The sequence below is a fragment of the Podarcis cretensis genome (genome assembly GCF_951804945.1).
Source record: "Podarcis cretensis genome assembly, chromosome: 3".
Classification (NCBI taxonomy): domain Eukaryota; kingdom Metazoa; phylum Chordata; class Lepidosauria; order Squamata; family Lacertidae; genus Podarcis; species Podarcis cretensis.
This window is the reverse complement of record NC_137172.1, coordinates 101,245,344-101,271,017: the sequence shown is the minus strand read 5'-3', so window position 1 is coordinate 101,271,017 and position 25,674 is coordinate 101,245,344. Positions and strand designations below refer to the sequence as shown.

Sequence of the window (25,674 nt, the reverse complement as noted above, 5' to 3'; positions counted from 1 at the left end):
GTTTGGAGGCAGTGCCACACCAACCATTCCCTGGTTTGTTTCTCAACTCGGGGGGTGGGGAGGACTGCTCAAGGTGACTGCACTAGCATGCAACCCATGCTCTGTCCGATGCAGCCAACTATGGTTTTTTGGTCAGCATTATGTGCTAATATGGCCACTGTGTGCCCATTTTTACATTGTGCTTCGCCAAAAAGTAGATTTCTACAGGTCGAGACCCACAACAAAATGTTGCAGCATGGAGTTCTCAAGTTCAAGAGTCTAGCTATTCCATTCCATTCCCCCTCCATGGTTTCACCTCACACTGTTAGCAAGCAATTTGTACCCTATGAGTGTGCTCAGGCCTTGCATGGCTGTTTGGAAGGTTCCCCCTGAAAGCCTTTTCTTAAGGAGTTTATGTTTTTCTGCGAACTTTGGAGCACCCCTGGGCATGCTCCCTCTTGCATGTGAAAAGTACAATTTTGGCTACACAAACAATGGTACTTACAGTCTGAGCTTTAGACATGGAAAGAATAATAGTTCACTAAGCGATACTGCATAGATGGCTGTAAATATTTTACCATTACTTATGACCGGAAGGTCGTGTATCCACAGAATTAAATTAATTGAGTCCAAAATCTGAACACTGGTTATTCATAATTGCCTTGACAACCCATGAAACCAAACTACCAAAAACGAAGCCACAGAGTTAGATCCTTCCCTCAATTTGTGATCTCCTATTTGCCCCACCTACTTCAGAATTTTAAAAGCCCAATACACTCACCTTTAAAAATTCAAGGAAGGCAGGTTTAGTGGCACACGTTTTCTTGAGAATCCCCACAGCAGTGCTAAAATTATTTACATACTCGCTGTAAGCATCCAGCACCATAGATTTAGAAAACTGAAATACATAAAAAAAGAGAGTAAAGTCGGAAATCTTTTAGCTCCTTCGCATTATCTACGTCAGAGCACCAAGCTTTAATCGCTTCGCCATAGTTCAGCAACCAGCCTCTTAATTCAGCACTTAAGACTCACAGAAGTTATATGGCAGTTAAATCCAGATTATACTGTACTTAAGGACTTTGACAATTCAAGAACATAGTTTTGGGGAGGGGGAGGAAGTAGTTTGATCTCAGTCCAAACATTCCTAAATTCCACCCATCTTCAGCAACTCAAAAACTATGCAGTAAACTAACAAACGTGTTGAAAAGCCAAAGAGGTCTGGGTCAGTGCCTGGAGGGGAAACTGCCTGGGATCACTATGCACATGACTTTTGAGTTCCATGACAAAAAGTGGGATGAAAATGTAAATATTGTTGGCATTTGTCTCAGGAGACCATGGGAGGAGTGTGCCTTTGGGGATGAAGTCAATCTGTTGGAAGGTTACAGCGCCTGCTGTGGCTGTAGAGATTGATATGGGGGAGACATGTTTTGTTGCAGCTGGCGCAGATGAAAGCATCCAGGTGGGCTCATGTAGGTGTATCATGACATATCCTCTTTCTGTGCTCCTCCCAGCGGCCATTCCTCCTCTGATCACTGCTATGGATGCACAACCTGTCTGTCTGTCTGTCTGTGTCCAGGCACTGCAGTCGTCTGCAAGGGATTCCCACACAGTGGGGTCCATGTTGCCAGTCTTCATGTCATATATTTGCAGACATCTTTGTAATACAGAGTTGGCCTGCCAATTGGTCTGGTGCCTGAAGCTAGCTCCCTGGAGAGCACATCCTTGGAGATCCTGCCATCTTCCATTCTGTGCACATAACCAAGCCAGCATCAGGTCACGTCGTTCTTTCAAAAGGCAGAAACCTATGCCGTGAATGCTGTATTTTTCACTCTATAAGATGCAACCAACCATAAGACGCACCTAGTTTTAGAGGAGAACAAGAAAAAAAAAATTCTCTCCCTCTTTGCGCAGTGCCTCTCCAGCAAAGCGGGAGGAGAAATGGAAGGGGCTCCATTTCTCCTGCCGCTTTGCTGAAGGGGCGCTGCGCAGAGAGGGAAAGCTGCACAGCACCTCTCCAGCGAAGTGAAGTCAGAACAGCAAGATGGATCGCTGCGTACCGATCCCTCTCGCTCTCCTGGCTTCAGCGAAAGCAACAGAAAGCCTCCAGAGTCTTTGTGCACCAATCACTCTCACTCTCCTGGCTTCAGGGATAGCTGTGCAGCCTGCATTCACTCCATAAGACACACATACATTTCCCCTTACTTTTTATGAGGGAAAAAGTGTGTCTTATAGAGCAAAAAATACGGTGCGTGGTTCTTCTGGGTGCACTCCTTGCCAGAAAAAGGAGGTGAGCTTTATGTCCCTGTCGGTTCTTCGTATCACATTTCAGTCCATGCCAAGAATAACTCACTTCCCACTTACCTAACGGGCAGCAACAGCAGCAGTTGTGACAGCAATTATATCTTTCTGAAGATTTCCCAAGCCACTAAACTGCTGGTATAACTACTAAAGCAGCAACCCAAATATAATGGAGCTGGGTTAATCTGTTTCCCTTCCCCCTAGCGTATCTGAGTCCTTTGTATGGACATGCAGGGAAAGCTGCGTTTCTTAGGGCAGGGATAGCTAGCATGATGCCCTCTATATAATATATATAATAATAATTTATTATTTATACCCCGCCCATCTGGCTGTGTTTCCCCAGCCACTCTGGGCGGCTCCCAATCAAGTGTTAAAAACAGTACAGCATTAAATATTAAAAACTTCCCTGAACAGGGCTGCCTTCAGATGTCTTTTAAAGTTAGGATAGCTGCTTATTTCCTTCACATCTGAAGAGAGGGTGTTCCACAGGGTGGGCGCCACTACCGAGAAGGCCCTCTGTCTGGTTTCCTGTAACCTCACTTCTCACAATGAGGGAACCGCCAGAAGGCCCTCTGCACTGGATCTCAGTGTCCGGGCTGAACGATGGGGGTGGAGACGCTCCTTCAGGATACAGGACCGAGGCCGTTTAGGGCTTTAAAGGTCAGCACCAACACTTTGAATTGTGCTTGGAAACGTACTGGGAGCCAATGCAGATATCTCAGGACTGGTGTTATGTGGTCTAGCTGCTGCATTCTGGATTAATTGCAGTTTCCGGGTCACCTTCAAAGGTAGCCCCAAGTAGAGCGCATTGCAGTAGTCAGACTCTAGAAGTTGTTGGTCTACAAATCCCATCATCCCTTCCTACTGGCTATGCTAGCAGGGGCTGATGGGAGTTGGAGTCCAATAATAGGACACCAGACTGGATATCCCTGCCCTAGTGTCTCTGACATACTGCAGCTACATACCAGAAGGTTCGAGGCAAGGACTTTCCATCTGTTGCCACAGCTAAGCAACTGAGAAGCAGGTAACAGGCAAGGCGATGTGGGGACACAGGCAGGGGCTAGTGGGCAACATGTTTTGACCTTCTTATGCTCTGGTTATTACGGGGGCGATGGGGATCTTCACTGAGCTTGGCACAACCAGAGCTGTTTTCTAATTTTGTTGCCAAGCTCAGTCTTAAATAAAACAGGCAGCAGCAGCAGGGCAAGTTTGGCCACTTATATAACTGTGATGGTTTACGTACCGATGCAACGAAGACATCTCCAATCATCTCAACAGAATCCCACTCAGAGACACGACTGGCCAGTGCTATTTGAAACATGGAATGGCATTGAAGAATCTCCTTAATTCGGTAAAACACCATCTTCAGTTTCCTCTCGCTCAATAATTTGGGTTCCATTTCTGAAAGAGGCTTCTCGTACTGCTGATTTTTTAAAAAAAGGATAAAGTAGTTACAGCCATAATTCAAATAAAGGTTTTTCATTATAGGTAAACACATCAGCAGCAGTCAATTACACATTTGTGACAACTTATTTCTAGCAAATGGATCATCCATTTGCTTTCAAAGTTACAAAAGGGCAAAAGGCATTGAGATACCTCTAGAATCCTGAAAATTGGAAGAAGTTTAAAGACTATTTGCAGAAATATTGTAAAATTAATGAATGTTAGAATGATGTTGGATAGAAATTAAGTGGCTTCCAGCTGTAAAGCTTAAGAGTTATGGAAAATAAGGTTTTGAAATAAGTAAAAACTAATGGTGAGGATTTGCTGAACTAATAATTTGAATTGGAATATAAGAAAGGGAGGTATGAGGAGGTCTGGAAAATAAGTTAAAAGAAAATAAGTAAATGGAAATTCTATGTGTTTTTAATTGTTTTTATTTTTGTATTTTTGTTGTTTCTTTTCTTTTTGTTTTACATTGTATTATTCTTGAAAATTTCAATAAATATCTTATAAAAAAAAGAAAAAGAGATACCTCTAGAATCCTTTTGAGAGCATCCACATAATTTTTCTCACTGTCAACCACGGCTCCTAAAATATATCTTCTCACCACCTGTACAACAAAAAAACACACATGCAAGGAATCACACACTGAGAAGTGGGGTTAAGGAATACTTTCAAATCTGCTCTGGAAGGTTGGGGGGCCAGATTTGGAGGAGTTCAGGAGAAGTAGGTCCATTGCACTTGCACAAGTTGATGAACTTGTGCAATGACTTAGTTGGATACAGCACTATATTTCACGCAACCTTCCGCTCCCTTCTTGCTTGCAGTCAGAGTCGCCTGATGGTAGCCTTAACCAAAAGCAATCTACTGCTGCAGTCCCACAAACATAGCTAACTAGATCTGCTGCTTTGCTGAATCATGGCTTGTTCTCTCTGCATGGAGGAGGGCAGATGGCGGCATCAAAGATTCAGAACAGGTGGCGGTACCTATTTTAATTTCCTTTTTGAATACATAAGGATGGGTTCCTTGTGTATTCTTGTGTATACACAATGATGTATATGAGGTATCCCCAAGTACAGATATGTTATATGAGCACAAACCTCACTTTACCTGACTGGTAACAAAACAAAAACAAACAAACAAACAAACCTCATATACTGTGTACAAAAACTAAATCAAGAAAAGAAAATACACACACACTCCACTCATAAGTATAATTGTATCACCATGACCAAATATTCTTAACTGTTTAAATGTACAAAAGATCAAAACCGAGTTTATTTTATTACTATATTTGTGTCCATTTTCCAATAGACAGAAGAACAGGCGTATATCTGGGCTAAAAGGCTCCCCTCCCTGACTTACAGGCAATGGGTGCCAAAGTTGCAGAAACAGGCTGCATCCTTTATTTCTTTATTCAAGCTCCTTGAATTATTTTGTTTGTTTTTATTTAAGAGAAGCAGCAATCAACATTGCCGCAATGTTTTTGTGGATTCTTTAGGCTGCTAAATGTCCTCTTTTTTTCCAGGACATGTCTTCTTTTTCATGGGTAGAGTCGTCATAGTGACCCATAGTTGAACTCAGCAGATGTGTTATCTTTTTTGCTCTTCAAAATATGGCAACCCTTGTTGCCTTGGTTGTAGAGTACAACCAGGGCAAATGCCCGAGCTGCTTGATCAGTTTTTTAACCAACTAAATCATACTCTGAAATCAATACACATGACTACCTCAATTCCATTTATTTCAATGAGTGTTCTCCAAGAGTGACTTAAGCTGGGTACAATATTTTGAGGTCACTATGATTATACTTTTACTACGTACCATGACCAATACTAACGGGAAACAAGTAAGGCATCTCACATTATTTTCAAGTTCAAAAAAACCAGTATTGGTTCATCAAAGGACTAAAAACGATAAGAACCAAAATGATTAAGTGATCTAGCATTTATAGCCTTGGTAATCCGCAAAGTGCAATGACTGGTGGTTAAAAAAGGAAACAGGAATCCTATTATGCCACCCTGTGGCAAGCAGCAGCTTGTGCAGGTTTAAATATATTTCCCCCAAAATTGCTACCAAGCAGCAGAGCAATGATGGGAAATCTGGTTCCGCCCAGATGTTGCAAGACTCCCACCAGCCCCAGCCAGCATGGAAAACAGTCAGAGACGATGGGAATTGAGGTGCATCATCTGGAAGATTATGCCACATCCAAAGTAAAAGCTTATACACAACTACCTTGCTCACCTATGGTAAGTATAGATTGAATCAAGTGAAGCTTCACAAAAGTTTTTTAAGCCAGAAATGCCTAACACAGATATGAGTAGGTAAGCAAGGTGGCCAGTGAAGATTTGTTGTTGTGGTTTTGGCAAATAATTCTACAATATGTGGAGCCTCAATAGTTTTATAGGGCAAGTTATTTATGAAACCAATTTTGGCTTTCCTGTTTTTTGAACACACTTTTGCAGTACACTATCACAGGAAATCAGCATACAGAATGTAGTAAGAATATTAACATGCTGCCTGCAAATAACTGAATAGAATCAGTCGTAACGATTTATGCACTTTTTTCATTTTCTCCTCCAAAAAACCCTCCACTTAGGGGTGTTAACATCCTTGCATTTGAACCAACTTGGTTTTCACCCTCAGTTTTATAATCAGCAAATACTGCACAACTTATTCTACAAAGGACACAGAAAGAGGGTTCAGTTTCAACAGCCATCACACAAACCTGTTGTTGCGATAATCCATCGGGCATCGGTGTCATGATTGCCTCTGTATGCATGCAGTCTACATCAATAAACAGTTCCTCTTCTTCTAGGCAGGTTGATCTATGGTCTGCAGAAATATTTTAATATGCTAGATTTCCTTCACATATATATTACAGATGCAGGCAATAAAAACACGTATTCTTTGGATGAGATTAACTGTGACATCTCTGCATTTGCTTTAGTATTATTTCATGCAATGAACATGTCTTCTGAATAACCATCCATAATGAAAGACCTGTAGCTTGAAAAGACACTGGATGTCCAGGATGAAAGTCCATCGCAGTGTGCATTCAGAAGAACCATTTGCCCACGGCTACACAGTAAGTGTAGTTAAGTAACATCCTGGTCCTTGCACCAAGCTGGACTCGAGACTGATTTAACACTTACCTAAAAGAGGAGCGTTAAAAAAGGTAAAGGTAAAGGACCCCTGATAGTTAAGTCCAGTCGCAGACGACTCTAGGGTTGCGGCGCTAATCTCGCTTTACAGGCTGAGGGAGCCGGTGTTTGTCACAGACAGTTTTTCCAGGCCATATGGCCAGCATGACTAAGCAGCTTCTGGCGAAACCAGAGCAGCGCACCTTCCCCCCGGAGCGGCACCTATTTATCTACTTGCACTTTTTGGCGTGCTTTCGAACTGCTAGGTTGGCAGGAGCTGGGACCGAGCAACGGGAGCTCACCCTGTTGCGGGGATTCAAACCGCCGATCTTCTGATCGGCAAGCCCAAGAGGCTCAGTGGTTTAGACCACAGGGCCACCCACGTCCCCTGATTTAATGCTTACCTAAAAGAGGAGCGTTAATAACAACAAAAAGAGGCAGAACATTATCCTTGACTATTCATATGTAACCTCTCTTTGTCATTGTTTTGTACTTTCTTCTTTCTCAATACATAAGAACAACTGCATAAGAAGGTGTAGCAAGTTATACAAGCAGCATGGCTTCAAAGTCAACAGGGCTATTTAGGTGACACCAGACCAATATCTACATTACTTGGCTTACAAATGAATCCAATTTATTTGCAGAGCAGTGGGCTGTACATCAGGGATGGGGAACCTCAGACCCACAACCCTGGTCCTCCTGGACTACTTTTGCTTGGCTGGAATGTGCTACTCTGACAATGCCTTTTGCTTGTCTAGATGGGGAGTAGAAAGCTAGTTAGGCTTCGTGTGTGTGAACTTCTGAATATTGTGTGTGTGTGGATCATAGGCTAATATAAGTGTCCCATCTCTTCACTCTGTGCCTGGCCCCTTTAACCCTTGCCCTGCCCACCAGTGGCACAAAGTGGCCCCACAATGAACTGCAACCCTCAGGATGAGAAAGGATGATCATACACCTTTTTTAAAAAAAGAAAAGAAAGAGTCAATACGCACCATGACTAATAAATGACTTCGTTCTAATGAAAGACCGGCCTTTCTTCACAGCCGCTTTCGTTTTTTCTAGTCCATCTTTGGTTCCTTCCCTAGCTGCCCTCATTAGCTTTTGCATCTGCAAGACAGTGTTAAACACATTCTACAAGTTCAGTGAAGAGTAAGTGTGGAATTCAATGGCTTGTTAACATTTGCAGCAGGTCCTAGGGCATGCAAATAGTTGCTCTTAAAAAGAACACTGTCAAGTTGTGGAGGCCAAAGCCCTTTCCAGGTGTGTGGTGGTGTTGTTTTTATAAAAAAAAACACACAACCAAGGTAATCTATACTTTATGGATTTGCTGTGGAAGCATACGTATATTCATCCGTACAATATATGTGTGATGCTTATCACTTAATATATGTGTGATGCTTATCACTTAATTCCATCCAAATTTTGTATCTAAATCCAAACAGTATCTAATAAGTTAAAAATGTGATGCCTTTTTCTGAGCACTCAGCTCCCTCGGTATCAAGACACGAAATCTACCAACATAAATTGAAAGACACACTCAAAATAAATTTATTGCGGAATTTTAAGACTGTGTTCCTAAAATGCTTTTAATGGATTAACTCCATACTGTCAGGGGGAAAGGCAGGGCATCATGATGAACAAGCAAGCATAAATTAATATGATCCATTTCCAGAGAATTAAGGGAGGGAGTGTGGATAATCCCCTTCTTGGCTGCATTTACACACAGTGACTTGTATCAATCTAACTTTCTCAAAGCAGACCCATTGAAATTAACAGATCTATATTAGTCATGGCTGTTAATTGCAGCCGGCATACTCTGAGTAAAAGTTAGCTGAATACAACCTGGTTTCCCACCCTTTGTAGCAAACTATTTTCTTCCTGCCCACAATAAAAAGGATAAAATAATGTTGTATAGTAGCAGTGCTGACATAAGCAGTTACATTATTTTAACCTAAAAAAGGTAGAGCAAGCAATCCCATTTATTTCATCTTCAAAAATCCAAAAGGGCTAAGACCTATATGATCTCGTTGGAAGCAACAACCACTACAGCTGTCTTTATAGACACAATAATACATCCATATGGATCAGACTGCAACAGCAGAAGCTAAACAAAACAAAAAAAAAGATCAATATAGACAATAACTTTTGCATTTCACTTTTTAAGTGTTATAAGCAGTAGGGCAAAGGCAAGTTAGCTGGCATAAAAGTCCTTGACAATGTTCTTTTAAGGCCAGTGGGCAATGCAGACAGCACAGTTTGAACACATACTGTCCAGTTTTCCCCATCAGCTTTTGTTTATTAAAACACATGTTCATTGTGTTTGGAAGAACAATAATTTTAACATTTTAGCTTGTTACGAAAATCAACTACGCTACCTTCAGCTCATGTTTTTGCTTTAGTTGCTGAATCTCTACAGCTCCCACCGTGTTTGCCATCAAATCTTTCATCTTTTTCTCATAGTGCTCCTTTAAACGGGTTAGGTCATGAGAAAGCTATAGCATACAAAAAGATACAATCTTAAACTTTACTCTAAAGCGCTTGAGCTGTAGCATGCATGCTGGCGGCCAGATAAGAAAAGGATTTGCAACCAGTAGAAGGGAAATCTATCTTTTGTTTTTAGCAGTATGTACTAAAAAAAACAACTCCGCAATGGGTTTGTTTCCAAGTTTGTCAAGATAACTTTTCTGACTGGGTAGAACACAAAATCGTCAGATCATCTGAACCAATACAATGACACTAGGTTAAAGAACGACAGCAGTCCTTTGTACATTACTGTGAATACCGTAATTTTAAAAGTATGTGATGATTATAAATATCATTGTTTTTTTAAAAAATTAAAAATTGTCCAGTAGCACCTTAGAGACCAAGTTTGTTCTGGGTATAAGCTTTTGTGTGCATGCACACTTCTTTTAAAAGTTTTGCACTTAAAAGCACACCCAAGCAGGTCCCATGATTTTAAGTGAAGCTTTAGGAAATCACCCTTACTTTTAAGAAATCCCCAGTCTTCCATGTCTAGGTCTGGAAACTACCATTTATAAAGTGAGGTTTCCCCTTACTATATGCTTGGCAAGAAAACTTAGTTTTAGATTTTTACAATGGTAGGGTGGAAAGAAACATGTGCACCTTACATGTCTTAGGAATACAAGCCACATCTCTTAAACAACACTGCTTAATGAATGCTAGTAGAGTTCTTTGTATCTATAAAAGACAAATTCCATTTGTATGCATTTATTAACTTCCTTTCTTGTCTTACTATGGCTGGATATTTCTCACCTCTCATTTTTAAATTACTACGTATGTGGTTTGAAATCGAATGCATGAGAAAAAATGGACATCATAAAGCTTGGGGGAACTACGGTGTTTGGAAGCATGTCAACAATGCGCTAGAAAAAATGCTGCCAAAGAAAGTTACATACTTGTCTTCTGTGGTTGCCACGCAGAAAAGAACTGGGCATTCCATTCTTACACTCTGAATCGCTTTGCTCTTCATAGCTTTCAAACTCACTCGAACTCCACCCATATTCTAGAGAGCTATTTCCACCTTCATCTCCATTTTCAACATCATCGTAAATCATCTCCTCTGCATGCATTAAAACACAAAATATAACTTTGTTAAGCTATGGGGAAGTTCAAATTCATTACAAGTTCTATGAGCCTGCTAAATACATTGAAGAGGTAAAGCATTTCAGAGAATGCACTTTTCAGTACAGGAGTAAGGAATTAGTAAAAGGTTAAAAAAATCAACATGTCTGTTATCACGCCACAAAGGGTAGAGAGTTTGCATCCTGTCTTGGAATATCTTTCACAATATAGGTTCTAGAGCAGCAATGGGAGACCTCAGATCCTATAGTGTTGGGCATAAAGGAGATACATTATTCTATTACTCCATGTTCTGGAAGCTCATACCCTTTATTTAAACTATATCCCAGGAATGAATAAATTTATGTTGTCTTGTCCTATTTACACACTTAATTCCTTGTGCAAAGTCTGGCTTTACAATCCACTTCTATTACTTTAAGCGAATAATTCCTTATCTAAAGGAAAGTCTACATCTTTCTTTGATAGATCAGATGGTAAAGGTTGGAGGTGCCCAGATAATCATTGTGAGAAAGCCGCTGACTTTGGTCCAATTGCTGAATACACTTAATAGTGTGCCTTTCCCACAGTTAGCAAGTACAGGTGTCATACGTTTGGCCATGCATATAATTTGTGACTTCAGTGGGGGAAACGTAGCCTTGCTTAAATGCAAAAATCAAGTTACGGCATTGCATAGTGTGCCAAGGAATTATTCACTGGCATATGCACCTCCTTTTCCTAGGCCTCCTGTTTTTGTTATTGTTGTTGATGATGATAATAATAATAATAATAATAATAATAATAATAATAATAATATACCACCCTTCATCCGAAGATCACAGGGAGGTTGGCAAGGTTTATAAAATTATAGGTTTATTAAATTTATAGCTTTGCACTAAAAAGGTTCTCAAGCAAGTTACAACCAAAGTAAAAATATATAAATAAATAAAATCACATAAGAAGCATTACGCAATTTTAGAAGCAGCCACCTTTAATATCATGATATACAACAACATTTGGATTGCAAGTACTCTAAAAAGCAGGCTAAACTTCCTGACTAAAAGTGACCCAGAACAAATGTAATGTGCTGCCCATAGATATAAAGAGATATAGAAGGAAGGTGAGATCCACAATAACATTTCTGGAAAACAATTATGGAAAACAAAAAATGGTACATGAATACAGAGGCACACAGAAAAATAGGCTGAGACAAAATGGGAGTCATTTTCTACAAACACTTCACATATAAGCCCTCTTTCAGTAATTTTTTTTTGGGGGGGTGTAAATCAAAGGAGATGAAAATATATTCTCATTCCATCATTGTATTACTTAGCCAGCTATATTTGGTTATGTGATATCTCAGGAGGCAGATATATCCACTTCAGATGGAAGGCAAAGCTTCCTGATTACATTGGCAATCATAGGGTTAGAAGGTCATTATGTTCACTATATAATCCCCAACTGGCTGGGATTACATAACAACAAAGACACAGTACTTTTATATACAGCATTTCAGGAGAGCCGAAAAAGCGTCATGAAGATAAATGGAAAGGGGGTGGTTCTTGTAGGAAAGGTGGGTTTTCTTGTAGAACATTCCTTGCTCCCTCCATGAATATCACCCCTGCTCCGAATAAATTCACATGTGAGCTCTACATCAACCCTATTACACACATAGCCTAAAATGGCACTGACAAAACAGGAACATCTCATATATTTTACATGCAAATGTCATTTCCAGAAGGGGCAATTGGGGATGGTAAAGCATGAGTGGAGTTCTTAATCCCTTCTTTGTGTACCAATTCACTTCCCCAACTGGCTTTTCCACCCTTCATAAGGATGATCTTTAAATCTGTAAATTGAAGCCCTTTTTCAGAGTAAGTCAAGTGAGTTTCTTCATGGAGGTTGATGGGATTTCCCTTCCGTAAGGCTAAATCTTGTGCCCTCCACTGCAATATTCTATTCTATTCTAACCCTGTGAGGTTCAAGGCAAGTAAGGGAGGATTTGGAGGACAGATCGTGAAGCTGAGGCTCCAAAACTTTGGCCACCTCATGAGAAGAGAAGACTCCCTGGAAAAGACCCTGATGTTGGGAAAGATGGAGGGCACAAGGAGAAGGGGATGACAGAGGACAAGATGGTTGGACAGTGTTCTCGAAGCTACAAACATGAGCCTGACCAAACTGCGGGAGGCAGTGGAAGACAGGAGTGCCTGGCATGCTCTGGTCCACGGGGTCACGAAGAGTTGGACACGACTAAATGACTAAACAACAAACAAGGGAGAATTTGCTGGGGAGGAGGGCAGGACGGGAAAGGATTGTTCATCAGCTCCCATTGGAACTTCAGATAGAATTACTGATAAATGGTACAGGGAAAAATCACTAAGTCTAAGCCTAGATTTTGAATTCAAACTCATACCTGGTTCCGAGTCTGAATTTTCTCTTGGCACATCGTCATATATTACCTCATCTGGATCTGAAAGCAAAAAAAGATGGGAAAACCACAATATTAGACAAACACTGTAGACTTTTAGCAAGACACACACTAAAATATTTGCAAAACCCCCATTGTTCAGCCCGGACACTGAGATCCAGCGCCGAGGGCCTTCTGGCAGTTCCCTCATTGTGAGAAGTGAGGTTACAGGGAACCAGACAGAGGGCCTTCTCGGTAGTGGCGCCCGCCCTGTGGAACGCCCTCCCTTCAGATGTGAAGGAAATAAGCAGCTATCCTATCTTAAAAAGACATCTGAAGGAAGCCCTATTTAGGGAAGTTTTTAATATTTAATGCTGTATTGTTTTTAACACTCGATTGGAAGCCGCCCAGAGTGGCTGGGGAAATTCAGCCAGATGGGCGAGGTATAAATAATAAAGAATTATTATTATATTAGTATAAAGGTTAAGAAGAAATAATAGATGGTAGGGGTACAAATAATAACAGTATCATCATCATCTGCAACATGCTTTTATATTTTCAGCATTGACTGCATATTTATTTATTTATCTATCTATCTATCTATCTATCATCTATCTATCTATCTATCTATCTATCTATCTATCTATTTATTTATTTGCCAACCTTTCTCCCAAAGGATCCCAGGGTGGCAATATTAGCCATTATGTAATCCAGCTGTTGCCTAACTAGGTCCCAGGACCCACATGTAGTTCTTTTAACAGTCCAGTGGTGTTTCTAGCTGCCTTGAGCCCCAGTTCTGGGGGAAAGGTGGTATATAAATATAAATAAATAAATTCAACAAGGGTGTCCATGCATTTTGTGGCTCCCTGCCTACTCCCCAAGATGGTGGAAAACTGCACCCTCCTCTGCCCTTCACAATCTCTTGTTCTGCAGACATGCTGAAGGCCAAAGAAAAGAAGCATCAGACGACATCATATAGGAAAGAGAAGAGGCATGAGCAAGAAGATGAAGGAAACTTGCTGGAGACACAGAGGGATCAACTAAAGTACTATCGTACCTTAGTTCTCAAATGCCTTGGTACTCGTACGTTTCGGCTCCCGAACGCTGCAAACCCGGAAGTAAGTGTTCCGGTTTGCAAACGTTTTTTGGAAGCTGAACACGTGACGCGGCTTCAAATTGAGTGCAGGAAGCTCCTGCAGCCAATCGGAAGGTGTGCCTTGGTTTTTGAATGTTTTCGGAAGTCGAACAGACTTCCAGAACACATTACATTAGAGAATCAAGGTACAACTATACTCATTACTCCATGAAGTGCACATAAGGTGTGCCGATATTAGAGATTGAATTCGACAAGCATATATGTACTGAAGGGGGCTTCTTCAGACTCGCAAGTCAAAGAAGCTGAAATTTTGCACAATTCCCCCGAGTTTACGGAAGATATTTGCCCTGCTCATTTCGTCTTTTTCTTTTTGTCTGGCCAACATGTGCGTGAGCTTGCGTACTCAGTCACTGATAACGAGGGAAATAAAGTGAGATCGAATCAGACATAAGCAGTGTCTGGGATACTTGTAGAGCAATCGTATCAAAGGAATCTAACCAGCAACATCCCTAGAAGCAGAGTAATTGTATGTGGAATTCCTGAATAATGAAATCAGACCAGGTATCCAGAAACAAGGAGGGATTCATTCCAGACTTAAAGAAAACATTCCAATATAAACAGCTATTTGAGCGATAAACTGAAACACACCAACTCATTATACAGAGCAGAGAAGGTGGACCCAGTGGTCCTCCAAAAACCCATCAGCCCCAGCCACCATCGCCAATGGGAGTCATAATCCAACAATATTGGTGGACCACAGTTTCCCATTCCTTGATTTCTAGAGTAACCATAATCACCAGTACTTACTCTCCATCCAGTCTGTGTTTGCAGGATCAGCAGCCCATTTGGCCAAGGCATTCTCATCTTTATTCCCCCGATTATCTTCACTTTAAAATAAGCACGTACAAGTTATTAATTATAATAAATATTTCAGATATTCACAGTGCAATACTATGTATGTTTGCTTTGTAATCTCAATGAAGTTCTGTGAAGCTTATTCATAAGTAAGGGTGTATAGAAGCTGTAATGCCTGACATTCAGGGACTTGGAACACAGTTTAAGCTTCCAACACATTCCCCACCACCACCACCCATAAAGTAAAGGTAAAAGGTAAAGGCCCCCTGGACGGTTAGGTCCAGTCAAAGGCGACTATGGGGATGCGGTGCTCATTTTGCTTTCAGGCTGAGGGAGCCAGCATTTGTCCACAGACAGCTTTCCGCTTTCCGGGTCATGTGGCCAGCATGACTAAACCGCTTCTGGCACAACGGAACACCGTGACAGAAACCAGAGCGCACAGAAATGCTGTTTACCTTCCTGCCGGAGTGGTACCTATTTATCTACTTGCACTGGCATGCTTTCGAACTGCCAGGTTGGTAGGAGCTGGGTCAGAGCAACGGGAGCTCACCCCGTTGCGGGGATTCGAACCGTCAACCTTCTGATTGGCAAACGCAAGAGGCTCAGTGGTTTAGACCACAGTGCCACCTGCGTCCCTACCCATAAAGTAGTTCTGTGCATCCGCTCTTCCTTAACATTCTTTCAGTTTGCTGCAGAATGAGAACTGGAAAGCGAGCCTGGCTTTGCTTGAGGTTAATTACAAAATGCAGGGGAGGAAACCAACGCAGAACTAGGAGATGTTAAAAAACAAACAAACCCAAAATGTACCAAATATTGGCTCCTGTCATGATCCTAATCTGCGTGCACAGATAGCGGATAATGCCAGCCTGTGCTGTAGTTTCTGCACTACTCCTACTAAATACAACTGCTGCTAAAATCCCCGCAAATCTACCTTTCCAAGTGTGCTCAGGGAGGCTCTGCACACATGCCAGCAAACTAGATGCTGTTAAACACAGTCACTGAAGGTGGAAGAGATTGTACAATGCTTCTTGCAGGAGAAGGGTGTTAACTGCATCCAGCTACATAGCAGAGGCAGAACAGCAATGCAGCAGTGGTCCAATGGTTCTAGCAAACCACATGTACTTGATCACAATGTCTGCTGGGGCCAGGAAGCTATTTCACAGCTTGCCTATCCCAGCACCTTCCCATATCCGTAAGTGTTTCTCTCTTCCCACCATTGAGATGCAGTTTGATATGGCCATCACCTGTGATATGGGTGCTTTCCCATGTAATGGGCTTCAGATGGTGATGGGTCTGTGTACAGTTCTACCAGTGCTGTTTGCTCACAATGGAGTAGCAAGAAGATGGTTTGCAGTGCTTCAGGGCAGAAACTGAGAAAGAAACATTCTACCTAGGCAGTAGCTAGACGTGTGTGTGTGTGTGTGCGCGCGCGCGCGCTTGCGCTTGGGCAAAGCAGCTATTGCATCACAGATATCAAGGGACTGAGTTGCCCTTTGCTCAAATATGGCTATATGGATCACTGCAGTTTGTTTCCACTAGAAGCCTAAACTTAGCAATCTGGCAATGACAGCGTTGCTCAAGAAATGCTATCCCTTAATTTATCCAAAATAAATACTTTGGTTTGAAAATCACTGTCTGAGGCTCTGACAGGACAGCCACCGCCCAGAATGCTTGCATGCCGAGGAAGAAAAACATGTCATAAAGGGAGATGGCCCAAGGATGACTTAATAAATGAGTCACAGGGACGGGCAAGTAGAAGCAAAGCTGCAGGGGAGTTAAGGCTCTGCAGATTAGAGAATGTTTGCAGAAGCATAGGGAACTGGCTTGACAGAGACAGCTGTTGTTGAAGGCAGAGGAACTGCAACAGAAACCATACAGAGAGAATGTAAGAGTTCTGGTGGATCTGACCCAAATGTCCACTCATGCAGTATCCCATTTCTTACAGCGGCCAACCTGATTGCAGAACTACAGGCTTGGAAGGGACCTCAAAGGTTATCGAGCCCAGATCCTTGCCAATGCATTGGCCCCAGCATGCCTTGTTGGGTGAAGCATTGCACACCAGGCTGTTCCTCTACCCACAAAGGAGGCCACCTGGCATCATTGTGGCATCACATGATTGACAGGTGGGAAAGTCAAACTTGGCCAGTGGGGGAGGGGAGGGAAGGAAGATAAGGACCCCCACCCCTGCTGGAGAAGTAGGCAACCTGCAAAACGGAGGAATGTGGAAAGGTGTCTAAAACAAGGCGAAGGAGCAGCAAAGGAATCCACTCAATATCAGCATCTGCCTCATCGACTGTTCTTACTGAAGGAGGCTGTTATGAAACAAACATTTTGACCCTCAAACTCAAGACAAAACAAGGGGCATGGATACCAGCTCTTGCATCCAACACATGCACTTTACTCTTTACAGAAGATTTTTTTAAAATAAACTCCAGTATTTTCTTCTTACCCGTTCTGGGGATCCTCTGAACTCTGAGAATTATGGCAATCTTCAGCCACTATATGAACATTTGCTAAAGGAAACAGAAGTAGTAACAGAATCTCTCTCAGTAACAGCCATGTTAAAAAAAATACAATATGAAACACTCACATCACCGTATTTTTCGCTCTATAAGACGCACCTGACCATAAGACGCACCTAGTTTTAGAGGAGGAGAACAAGAAAAAAAAATATTCTCTCCCTCTCTGCTCAGCGCCTCTCCAGCAAAGCAGGAGGAGAAACGGAAGGGGCTCCGTTTCTCCTCCTGCTTCGCTGAAGGGGTGCTGCACAGCTTTCCCTCTCTGTGCAGCGCCTCTTCAGCACTGAAGAGGCAGGAGAAATGGAGTTCCTTCCGTTTCTCCTCCTGCTTCGCTCTCGCTCTTTGCAGCACCTCTCCAGCAAAGCGGGAGGAGAAATGGAAGGGGCTCTGCTTCTCCTGCCGCTTCGCTGAAGGGGCGCTGTGCAGAGAGGGAAAGCTGCGTAGCGTCTTTCCGGTGAAGCGAAGCCAGGAGAGCAAGTGCTCTGCTCAGGAGGCTTCAGGTGGCTATCCCTGAAGCCAGGAAAGCAAGAGGGATTGGTGCGCACCGATCCCTCTTGCTCTCCTGGCTTCAGAGATAGCTGTGCAGCCTGCATTCGCTTCATAAGACACACACACATTTCCCCTTATTTTTTAGGAAGGGAAAAGTGCGTCTTATAGAGTGAAAAATACAGTACTGTGCAAAAATAAAAATTAGTCCTCTTAAATGCAACCAGCATTCTCTACCTTGGCTTGGAGTAAAAGGTAGGAAAATAAAAAATAAAAAATAGAAAAGACAAACCTGTAGAGCTGCAAACCAGACCCTGTATATTATATCTTCCTTGCATAAGTTTTCTAACCTTTTCACTTTACTCCTCTTGTTAGCAAAATATTTGAACAAACACTAAAGTGAACTAACTGCAGGCTAGGGATAGAGAACACATTCAGAAATACACTGGCTGGCAGATACGTTTGCGTGGACAGGTGGAGTCCCCAGATCCCGAGTGGTCCCCCCCGTCATGTGGAATAACGACTCTAGACAACGTGCTATGGGATTAAATTGGCCACAACTTTATTAAATTTCAAATGTGGGTAGACCTTGGCTCAGGCATTGGGCGTTCTCCCTCCCTAGTCCCCAGCCGGGGACCTAGGGAGCATCAGGGTTATCCATTGTGTGTGGGGGGGATGGGCCGGCTCTGGAGAACATATGTTCAAGCAGAGATAGCCGCCCCCGTTACGCCGCCGCAGGGGAGAGCAATGACGACCTTTCGGCGTACGGCCAAAGCCTCCCTTCAAAAACCCCTTTAATGGGGAACCCTGGTATCGCCACCGCAAAGAGAAAGATGGACTAAAGGATTCCGCCCAAGGCCTGATACCGCCAAAGTTGTGACGTTTTGCTACGGGAAAGGCAAAATTCCTTTCCGGCCCTTTAACAGCGACCTTATCGTAGCAGCACCCGCATACCTGTGGAGACAGGTTAACCTGCAAAACCTATGAAGAAAAGTTAACCTGCAAAAGAAGACATTAACTGAGGGTGGGTAGGGTGGGAGAAGCTCTGGAGCCAAGTGAGGATTACCAATTAAGATCCACCCTCTATTGTGTGGGCAGGTAATCCCTCCCCTTACCTGGCCTGGTTTCCCTGGCAATGCTTCCCCCAGGTGGGATTGGACAACTCACTGGGGTAGGCGGGGACCTCCAGGTATCCCACCTGAGGGAAGGCAAAGCCTATGCTGATGGGGCCACTCCAGATCCAGGGCTGCACGCGTCCACGCAAAAGGCGCCCCCCGTTTTAAGTGGGGAGCGGTCATTGTGGCAACATATTTAAACTAGATATTTAAGGATTTAATGTTGTTTTTAGAATGAAAGCCAATACTCTTCAGAGCATTAGCAGTTATATATGTCAAAGATTTACAAATTACCCACTGCTATTGTAGATTACTCTCGATGTTCAAAATAATCCATGTAGGAACATAGGAACCTGCTTTATACTGAGCCAGAACAATGGGCCTACCTTGCTCAGTACAGTCTAAAGAAGTTGACAGTGGCTGTCTAGGATTTCATACAAGGTTCTCTCTCTGGAGATGCAGGGGCTTAAACCTAGGACCTTTTGTATGCAAAACAGATGCTCTGCCACTAGAGATGCAGGTGAAATTCATTTCAGTTCACATTTAAAGGCAAACCTACCCAATTCACATTTTTCCAAAACAGCATGCAAACCAGAACACAGCACTTCTCTGTGTTTTGCAGTGCAGTTCTCCAGCCAAGTAATGTGTACTGAAGAGCATGTACTGGGATGAAGTTTTTATATACAGTGGTACCTCGGTTTAAGAACAGTCCTGTTTACGAATGGTTTGGTTTACGAACTCTGCAAAACTGGAAGTAGTGTCCTGGTTTGTGAACTTTACCTTTGTCTAAGAACGGAAGCTGAAAGGTGGAAGGGCACCGATGGCGGGAGGCTTCATTAGAGAAAGCGCGCCTTGGTTTAAGAACGGTTTCAGTTTAAGAACGGACTTCCGGAATGGATTAAGTTCATAAACCAAGGTACCACTGTATATATAAAAGTGCATATTTCAATAAAAACACCATTCAAAAATGCATTTTTATAGGGGAAATTGCTTTTCAAAAATGGGAATTTTGGGCAAAATCACCTACAAAAATGTGCACATTCGTACTAAGATGCTGATGAGTTTGCAAGAGAACTTTTTTAAAAAATGCAAACTAATGTGAGAATGTAGAGAACACAAGGTTGGGAAAAGGAAAAACTGAAACAGAAACTGGTGGATTGACCCATTCCCTATGTATCACTGAGCTACAGCCCTTCCCTGGCAATGGAACCGATCCAGACAAATTGCATCTTGGATTAAGGAGAGGAACAAACAATTCACTAAGTAACCCATTGTGAAATAACCATACAGAGGCAAAGAGAAGAACTGTGATAGAAGGCTGCAAGTTCCTTCCCTCTTATTGGGTGCAGTCGCCCATAAAGTATCACCTTGGCTGTGAGTTCTGGGGGACTTGCTCCCTGTCTTGCAGGCCTTTTTCCACCTGGCCTGGGAAGGCAGGACCTGACTGACTCCAGCTACAAAAGCTGAGGCTGCTGAACAGACTCTTGGGTTGCAGTAACTTTAGTGGGGGTTGTTGAGTGTGTGTGTTGTTGTTGCTGTTATTGATATTATTATTTTGTATTTTAGTTTAGATCTTATTGTGACTTATGTTGAAATTGTTCAATTTGTGTGCTTTGATGTTTTATTTATTGCTTATGACTATTTATGTTTGTAATTAGGTAACTTTTTGCATGTCGTAAGCCTCCTTGAGCATGGTTTTAAACTATGGAAAGGAGGCATGCAAATAAAATTATGTATGTATGTATGTATGTATGTATGTATGTATGTAAAGTATCAGAACTATGATATTGCTTCATAAACGGTGCCTTCCAAAGTTACATTACCTTCTTCATCCACAGACACAGTTCGTATTATGACAGGACTGGAGTATGCTGGCAACAGCAATGGTAAGTTGGATGGTACAGCATAACCGCAGGGCACAGGAACAGAATATCCACTTGGGAGGGTAGGGCTTATACTTCCATCCTGTGGGCTTGGCTCTGGTGACAATGATGGCTCCTTTTCTTGCATTGGCGAAATTGTTATGACAGAGTATGGGTTTACTCTTGGTGGGACCACCTCTGCTGTGCCGTCAGCTCCCGCCATTTTCTCGGCTCCATCCACATTTTCATTCCCTTGAATGAAAACCACACAAGTTGTTGTCAAAATGCAAATTCCCTTGGAGGAACCCTGTTACAATGCTCTTGCCCTTCAAATGAATCCTCAAAACCCTTCTTAAGGAGATAATTCTGCAGCAGCCTCCAGAGACAAGTGTGCTGAGTATACGAAGATTGGAAGAGAGCAACTCTAAACTGCAGCCTGCCAGATGGAAGATCAAACTTTTGGTTTGGGTTATAAATTATAGTGAGCACAAACTATGGTTTGGCATAGTGGCTTTGATTCAGTTTGACAGTTCTGGCCCCTATAAAGCCATATTCAGCCAATGACCGTCTTCCTACAGCAGCCTTCCATGCCCAACCTGAGAGACTTTGGTGGAAGCCACAAGAGGGGACCTGAGCTTACTTGTGCTCCACCTTCTGTAAGATTATTGGTACTTTGGATGCAACCCAGTGCCTCTGCTGGCAGAGAAACTCAACCAGCTTGTGAAGTAAATGATATAGCTACAGTGGTACCTCGGGTTAAGTACTTAATTCGTTCCGGAGGTCCACACTTAACCTGAAACTGTTCTTAACCTGAAGCACCACTTTAGCTAATGGGGCCTCCTGCTGCTGCCGCGCCGCCGGAGCACGATTTCTATTCTCATCCTGAAGCTAAGTTCTTAACCTGAAGCACTATTTCTGGGTTAGCGGAGTCTGTAACCTGAAGCGTATGTAACCTGAAGCGTCTGTAACCTGAGGTACCACTGTATTATCTTGCATGTGTTATATCAGGCAAACTTAAAGAGGAGTGGAAGAAGATGAAGCAATTTCTTCTTTTTATTTCCTAAGCAGCATATCTTTATCTTTTGATATCACCTTAGGCCGGCCTGCACAAGTGTTCATTCTGCATAGAAATGACTTGAGACTACACCCGCTGGCTCTGGTTCCATCACCACCCTTATGTAAACAGGACTCTACACCCATAAGGACTGTGTAGAATGTAATGCTAAGGAGATCATTCCACCTGTGCAAGCATTTCAGAAGAACAGCACAATCTTCCTTCTCCTCCCACCATTTGCTGTTCTGAGGATTCTTCTGTCCCCCCCCAAAAAAAACCCTAATTTCGGGAGGGGGAAGTGAGGGGGGAAATGTCCCGTTGAATTAGCAGTTCTTGCATGGGCTTCCACTAGTGGGACCCATTAGCTGAATCTGGTCCTTAGAAAGCCTGTGCGCAATCTGTGCGCTCTTCAAGCACACTTATTGCATGTCGCCTCTTATGTAAATGACACCTTGAAGCTATGAGCTCTTGGAGAGTTGCCCATAGAAACTATCCCAATGTTCTTTCCATGTACTTATTTCTGTTTTGAATGAACGTTTGCAGTTCATTATTATGTTGAAAGAGGTCTCACATGCACTAAGAAAATAAATAAAGCATCAGCAATGCTCTCATGGCTTTATTAGGCATGGTCACACGTACCTGTAGAATTCACTTCTTCCTGTTCTGTGTTATTCTTCTTAGGCTCTAAATTCGATGGCAAAGCACTTTGCCTGTCTGCTTCTGGAATTTCATCTCCACTATCAAAGTCAAACTGTTCTCCTTCCTCCTCCTCTTCATCATCAGCAGTGCCGGTTGTTAGTTCGTTTTCTAAAACTTAAAAAACAGACTTTATAAACAAAACAATGACCACGTCTAACTTAGGTAGACTAGACAGCTCTAGCTGCAAAGTCAAACAAGAAATATTGGACAAATGATTATTAAAAGACAATACAACTCTGGGACACGGTTATGGTGACTTCATCCTTCTATAAATATACTGCTGAACTTCTAGCTAACAGTGAAACATTGTCTGGAAATAAATTACAGGAAGTGTACGGAGATGTTTTAATTGCCATAATGCCCAAAGGGAAAAAAAGATCCAATGTCACTATCATAATAAAGATCAATTTCACTTTTTGACAATGGTTATACAATTTTTAACAGTAGTTTAGCAAAGCTTTTGAATATGATCGTATATAGATATTATTATTAGTGTGGTATTCATCTACGTTTCCCCCCGAGTAGACCCCCTGAAATCAATTAGTAACATGAGTAAGTGAGGTCAATGAGTAGTGGGTCTGCTCTGAATAATACTTGAATTATCACCCTAGTTTTGTGTTGTTGTTTCAAGTGGTCCATGGTGGGGAAAGTTTGGAAACCATTGTATTTAATCATACATGTGGACGAAACAAAGAATTTTTTAACATCTCAGCTGGTAGTGGTGGTAGCTCTGCTACCAAGTTCCACACAAATACACATCTCATAGGAGTGCTTTGTACTTCACCAAAGCCCAACATCTTAGGAGAAGAACAGAAGATAAACATACTATCAAAACTTTGGGTTCTGTGATTCATCAATGCTAGTGTTGTCTTCAGTGTTTCAAAGTGTTTCTTAAGTTTGTCAAAAGCAATCCTTTCAGCTCTCTCTTCTTCTGAACCTTGACAAAAAAAATCTATTTTCTTTCCTTCAAAAACTTCCATGTAAATATTTTCCTTTGGGAAGTGGAGGAAACCAGGCATATATTTAGAAACAAGATTATTTAACTTGAAGGTAAGAAGAGGTCAAGGGAAACCCACAAAAATCTTAGAAAATCTAATTATTATGTAAGCTTTTCTCAGACACTCTACCAGCTTGGACACGCTCTGAAAAATTTCTCTACAAAAATTCACACTACTCAACTGTTCTGACTGTCAAAGCAATAAGCTTTCTTGCTATATATTCTGTTTCCTGAACCACGTTGACTCAGCATGCCTGTTAGTGACACCTCTAACACACTGTAAGGAAGGAAGGTCAATATTTTTCCACTTAAAAACTAAAATAATATTCATTATCTAGCTGGTGTGACATGTTAAATGGCTAAGTTTTTGTGTGCACCATTTAAAAGCTCCTTCTTTCACTTGTCTCTGAACACAAAGCTAAATATCCTATCATTCACATCCTAAGGGGTTGAGGTGACAACCACAGAAGCTCAAAAGCAAAAGTTGCTGTTGACAGGAATGCTCATACGCTTAACAGAGCTGAGCAAACCAGCATCAAGAGACCACCAAGGAGAAGTGTTACAAGCTCTCAAGCAAATATAGAAATTCTCTGCTGCTTGCACAAGATACGTTATCTTTGTTCACTCTTCCCAAAATACTTTACACTGAGAGCCTCACACCCGGCACTGCTTGGTAATTCTAAGAAAGAAAGAAAATCAGTGCAGTTTCGAAAGGTTCCATCAACCATCTTAATTCAACTTAAGGTCCAATCATATAACAGCAGAGACAAAAACCTGCTCCATTATCTCAGGAACAAACCTGCAAAAGTCTAATCCTGTGAAATAAGCTAAGGCAGATACTGGGGACTTCAACACTCATGCAACTCTTTGACAGCTTTTCTGTGGGAGGTTTACCCATCTATTCATGTATTAACATGCAAGCTAATTCAAAATTCTTCAGCAATGGTTGAAGGCCCTGCCCATTATACCATTGGCTCAAATTTCTGAATGCAGGCACAATTGAGTAATGCAGTAACAAGGTATGTCTTGTGGTACTGGTTCCTTGTTTACAAGGGCCCATGGGCAAGGGGCCCCCTCCCCCTATGAGTCCACCTTTTCACTATGTATTAAGATAATCACCACCACTGCTCTTCACCATTTCCCTGCAGCAAATGTCCACTATGCAGACCCTTGATGCCAGCTCTGTTTCCACAACAGAGAGAGTAATACCAAGCCCCTTTCTGAAGAAAGCTCACTCAAAGTCACTCAGACCACTGGAGAAAGTGTTGAACTAGCAGTTATCTTCAGAAATAGCAACAAGCACACAGAGCAATTAAGAAAGCAGTATGTGGCGTTTGCCCTCCTAGGTGTGTGACATCATACTAGGTTCATAAGGAAAGGGTTACCTAATTGTAAAATGACTAACTAATGGGGCAGAATTAACTGTATATAAGGTTTAAGCACAGAGGTGGTGTTTTTTTTTGAGGGAGTTAAGAGTTAGGTTGGTTTGGTTGAGAAGACAGTCTGGAGTTAGAAGAGATAGAGAAGATAAGTCTGTGGGTTGGGCTAGTCTGGTGTGAGAGAGTGAGAGAATTTGTTAAGAGGAGTCAGTCAACCAGTTGAGATAATCAGTCAGAAGGTATTAGGAAGGTCTAGGCCGGTAAAGAAACTAAAGTTAAGGTGCTGACAGGAATATTATCTGCCATGAACTTGTTAATGTTTGTAAAATAAACTTCTTCCTTTTTTTGTTCACTTTTAGCAACTGTCTGGACTCAGTGTTTTACCAGAGAGTAACGGATTGGTGGCAGCAGGGAAGCGAGCACAGTGGTGGCACAGGGATCAAGAGTTAAACGTCCGGGGACCTTGTGTGATCGCCACACAGTGGTCCCAAATGGTGTTCTCAAACTAGTGATCCTGAGTACTTGCCACTGTGCTGTTAGTCTTTTTAAAAAAATTAATAAATGAAGAGACAGAATACACCCTAATCTCATAACCAGTCAGCATATTTGGCATCGTGAATCTTCAGCTATTCTCCTTCTCTGGCCACAATGGCATGCAGCAAAGGAGAAATTGGAGCATTAAGAAGGCAGCAAGAGTGAAGTGCTCTGTTGCACAGAAGGAAAGTCGTTCACTCTTTCTCTTGCTGAACACATCCCATTGGCTCTGCAA

General features: G+C 42.2%; 1 protein-coding gene across 6 annotated transcripts in view; it reads right to left on the bottom strand.

The window, feature by feature from the left end:
* ARHGEF10 (Rho guanine nucleotide exchange factor 10) overlaps positions 1-25,674 on the bottom strand; it is a 97,503-nt gene that overhangs the window by 57,017 nt on the left and 14,812 nt on the right. For 3 of the 6 annotated variants that reach the window (XM_079969649.1, XM_079969650.1, XM_079969651.1), the window contains exons 3-14: positions 22,470-22,643; positions 20,738-21,028; positions 17,244-17,307; positions 14,747-14,826; positions 12,850-12,906; positions 10,277-10,440; positions 9,236-9,352; positions 7,853-7,967; positions 6,446-6,552; positions 4,253-4,330; positions 3,521-3,700; positions 761-877 (exon numbers count right to left, since the gene is read on the bottom strand). In XM_079969649.1, coding sequence (XP_079825775.1) covers positions 761-877; positions 3,521-3,700; positions 4,253-4,330; positions 6,446-6,552; positions 7,853-7,967; positions 9,236-9,352; positions 10,277-10,440; positions 12,850-12,906; positions 14,747-14,826; positions 17,244-17,307; positions 20,738-21,028; positions 22,470-22,643 — 1,544 coding nt within the window. Of the gene's footprint in view, positions 1-760; positions 878-3,520; positions 3,701-4,252; positions 4,331-6,445; positions 6,553-7,852; positions 7,992-9,235; positions 9,353-10,276; positions 10,441-12,849; positions 12,907-14,746; positions 14,827-17,243; positions 17,308-20,737; positions 21,029-22,469; positions 22,644-25,674 lie in introns of all 6 variants that reach the window. The other 3 variants (XM_079969652.1, XM_079969653.1, XM_079969654.1) reach the window with 3 other exon arrangements.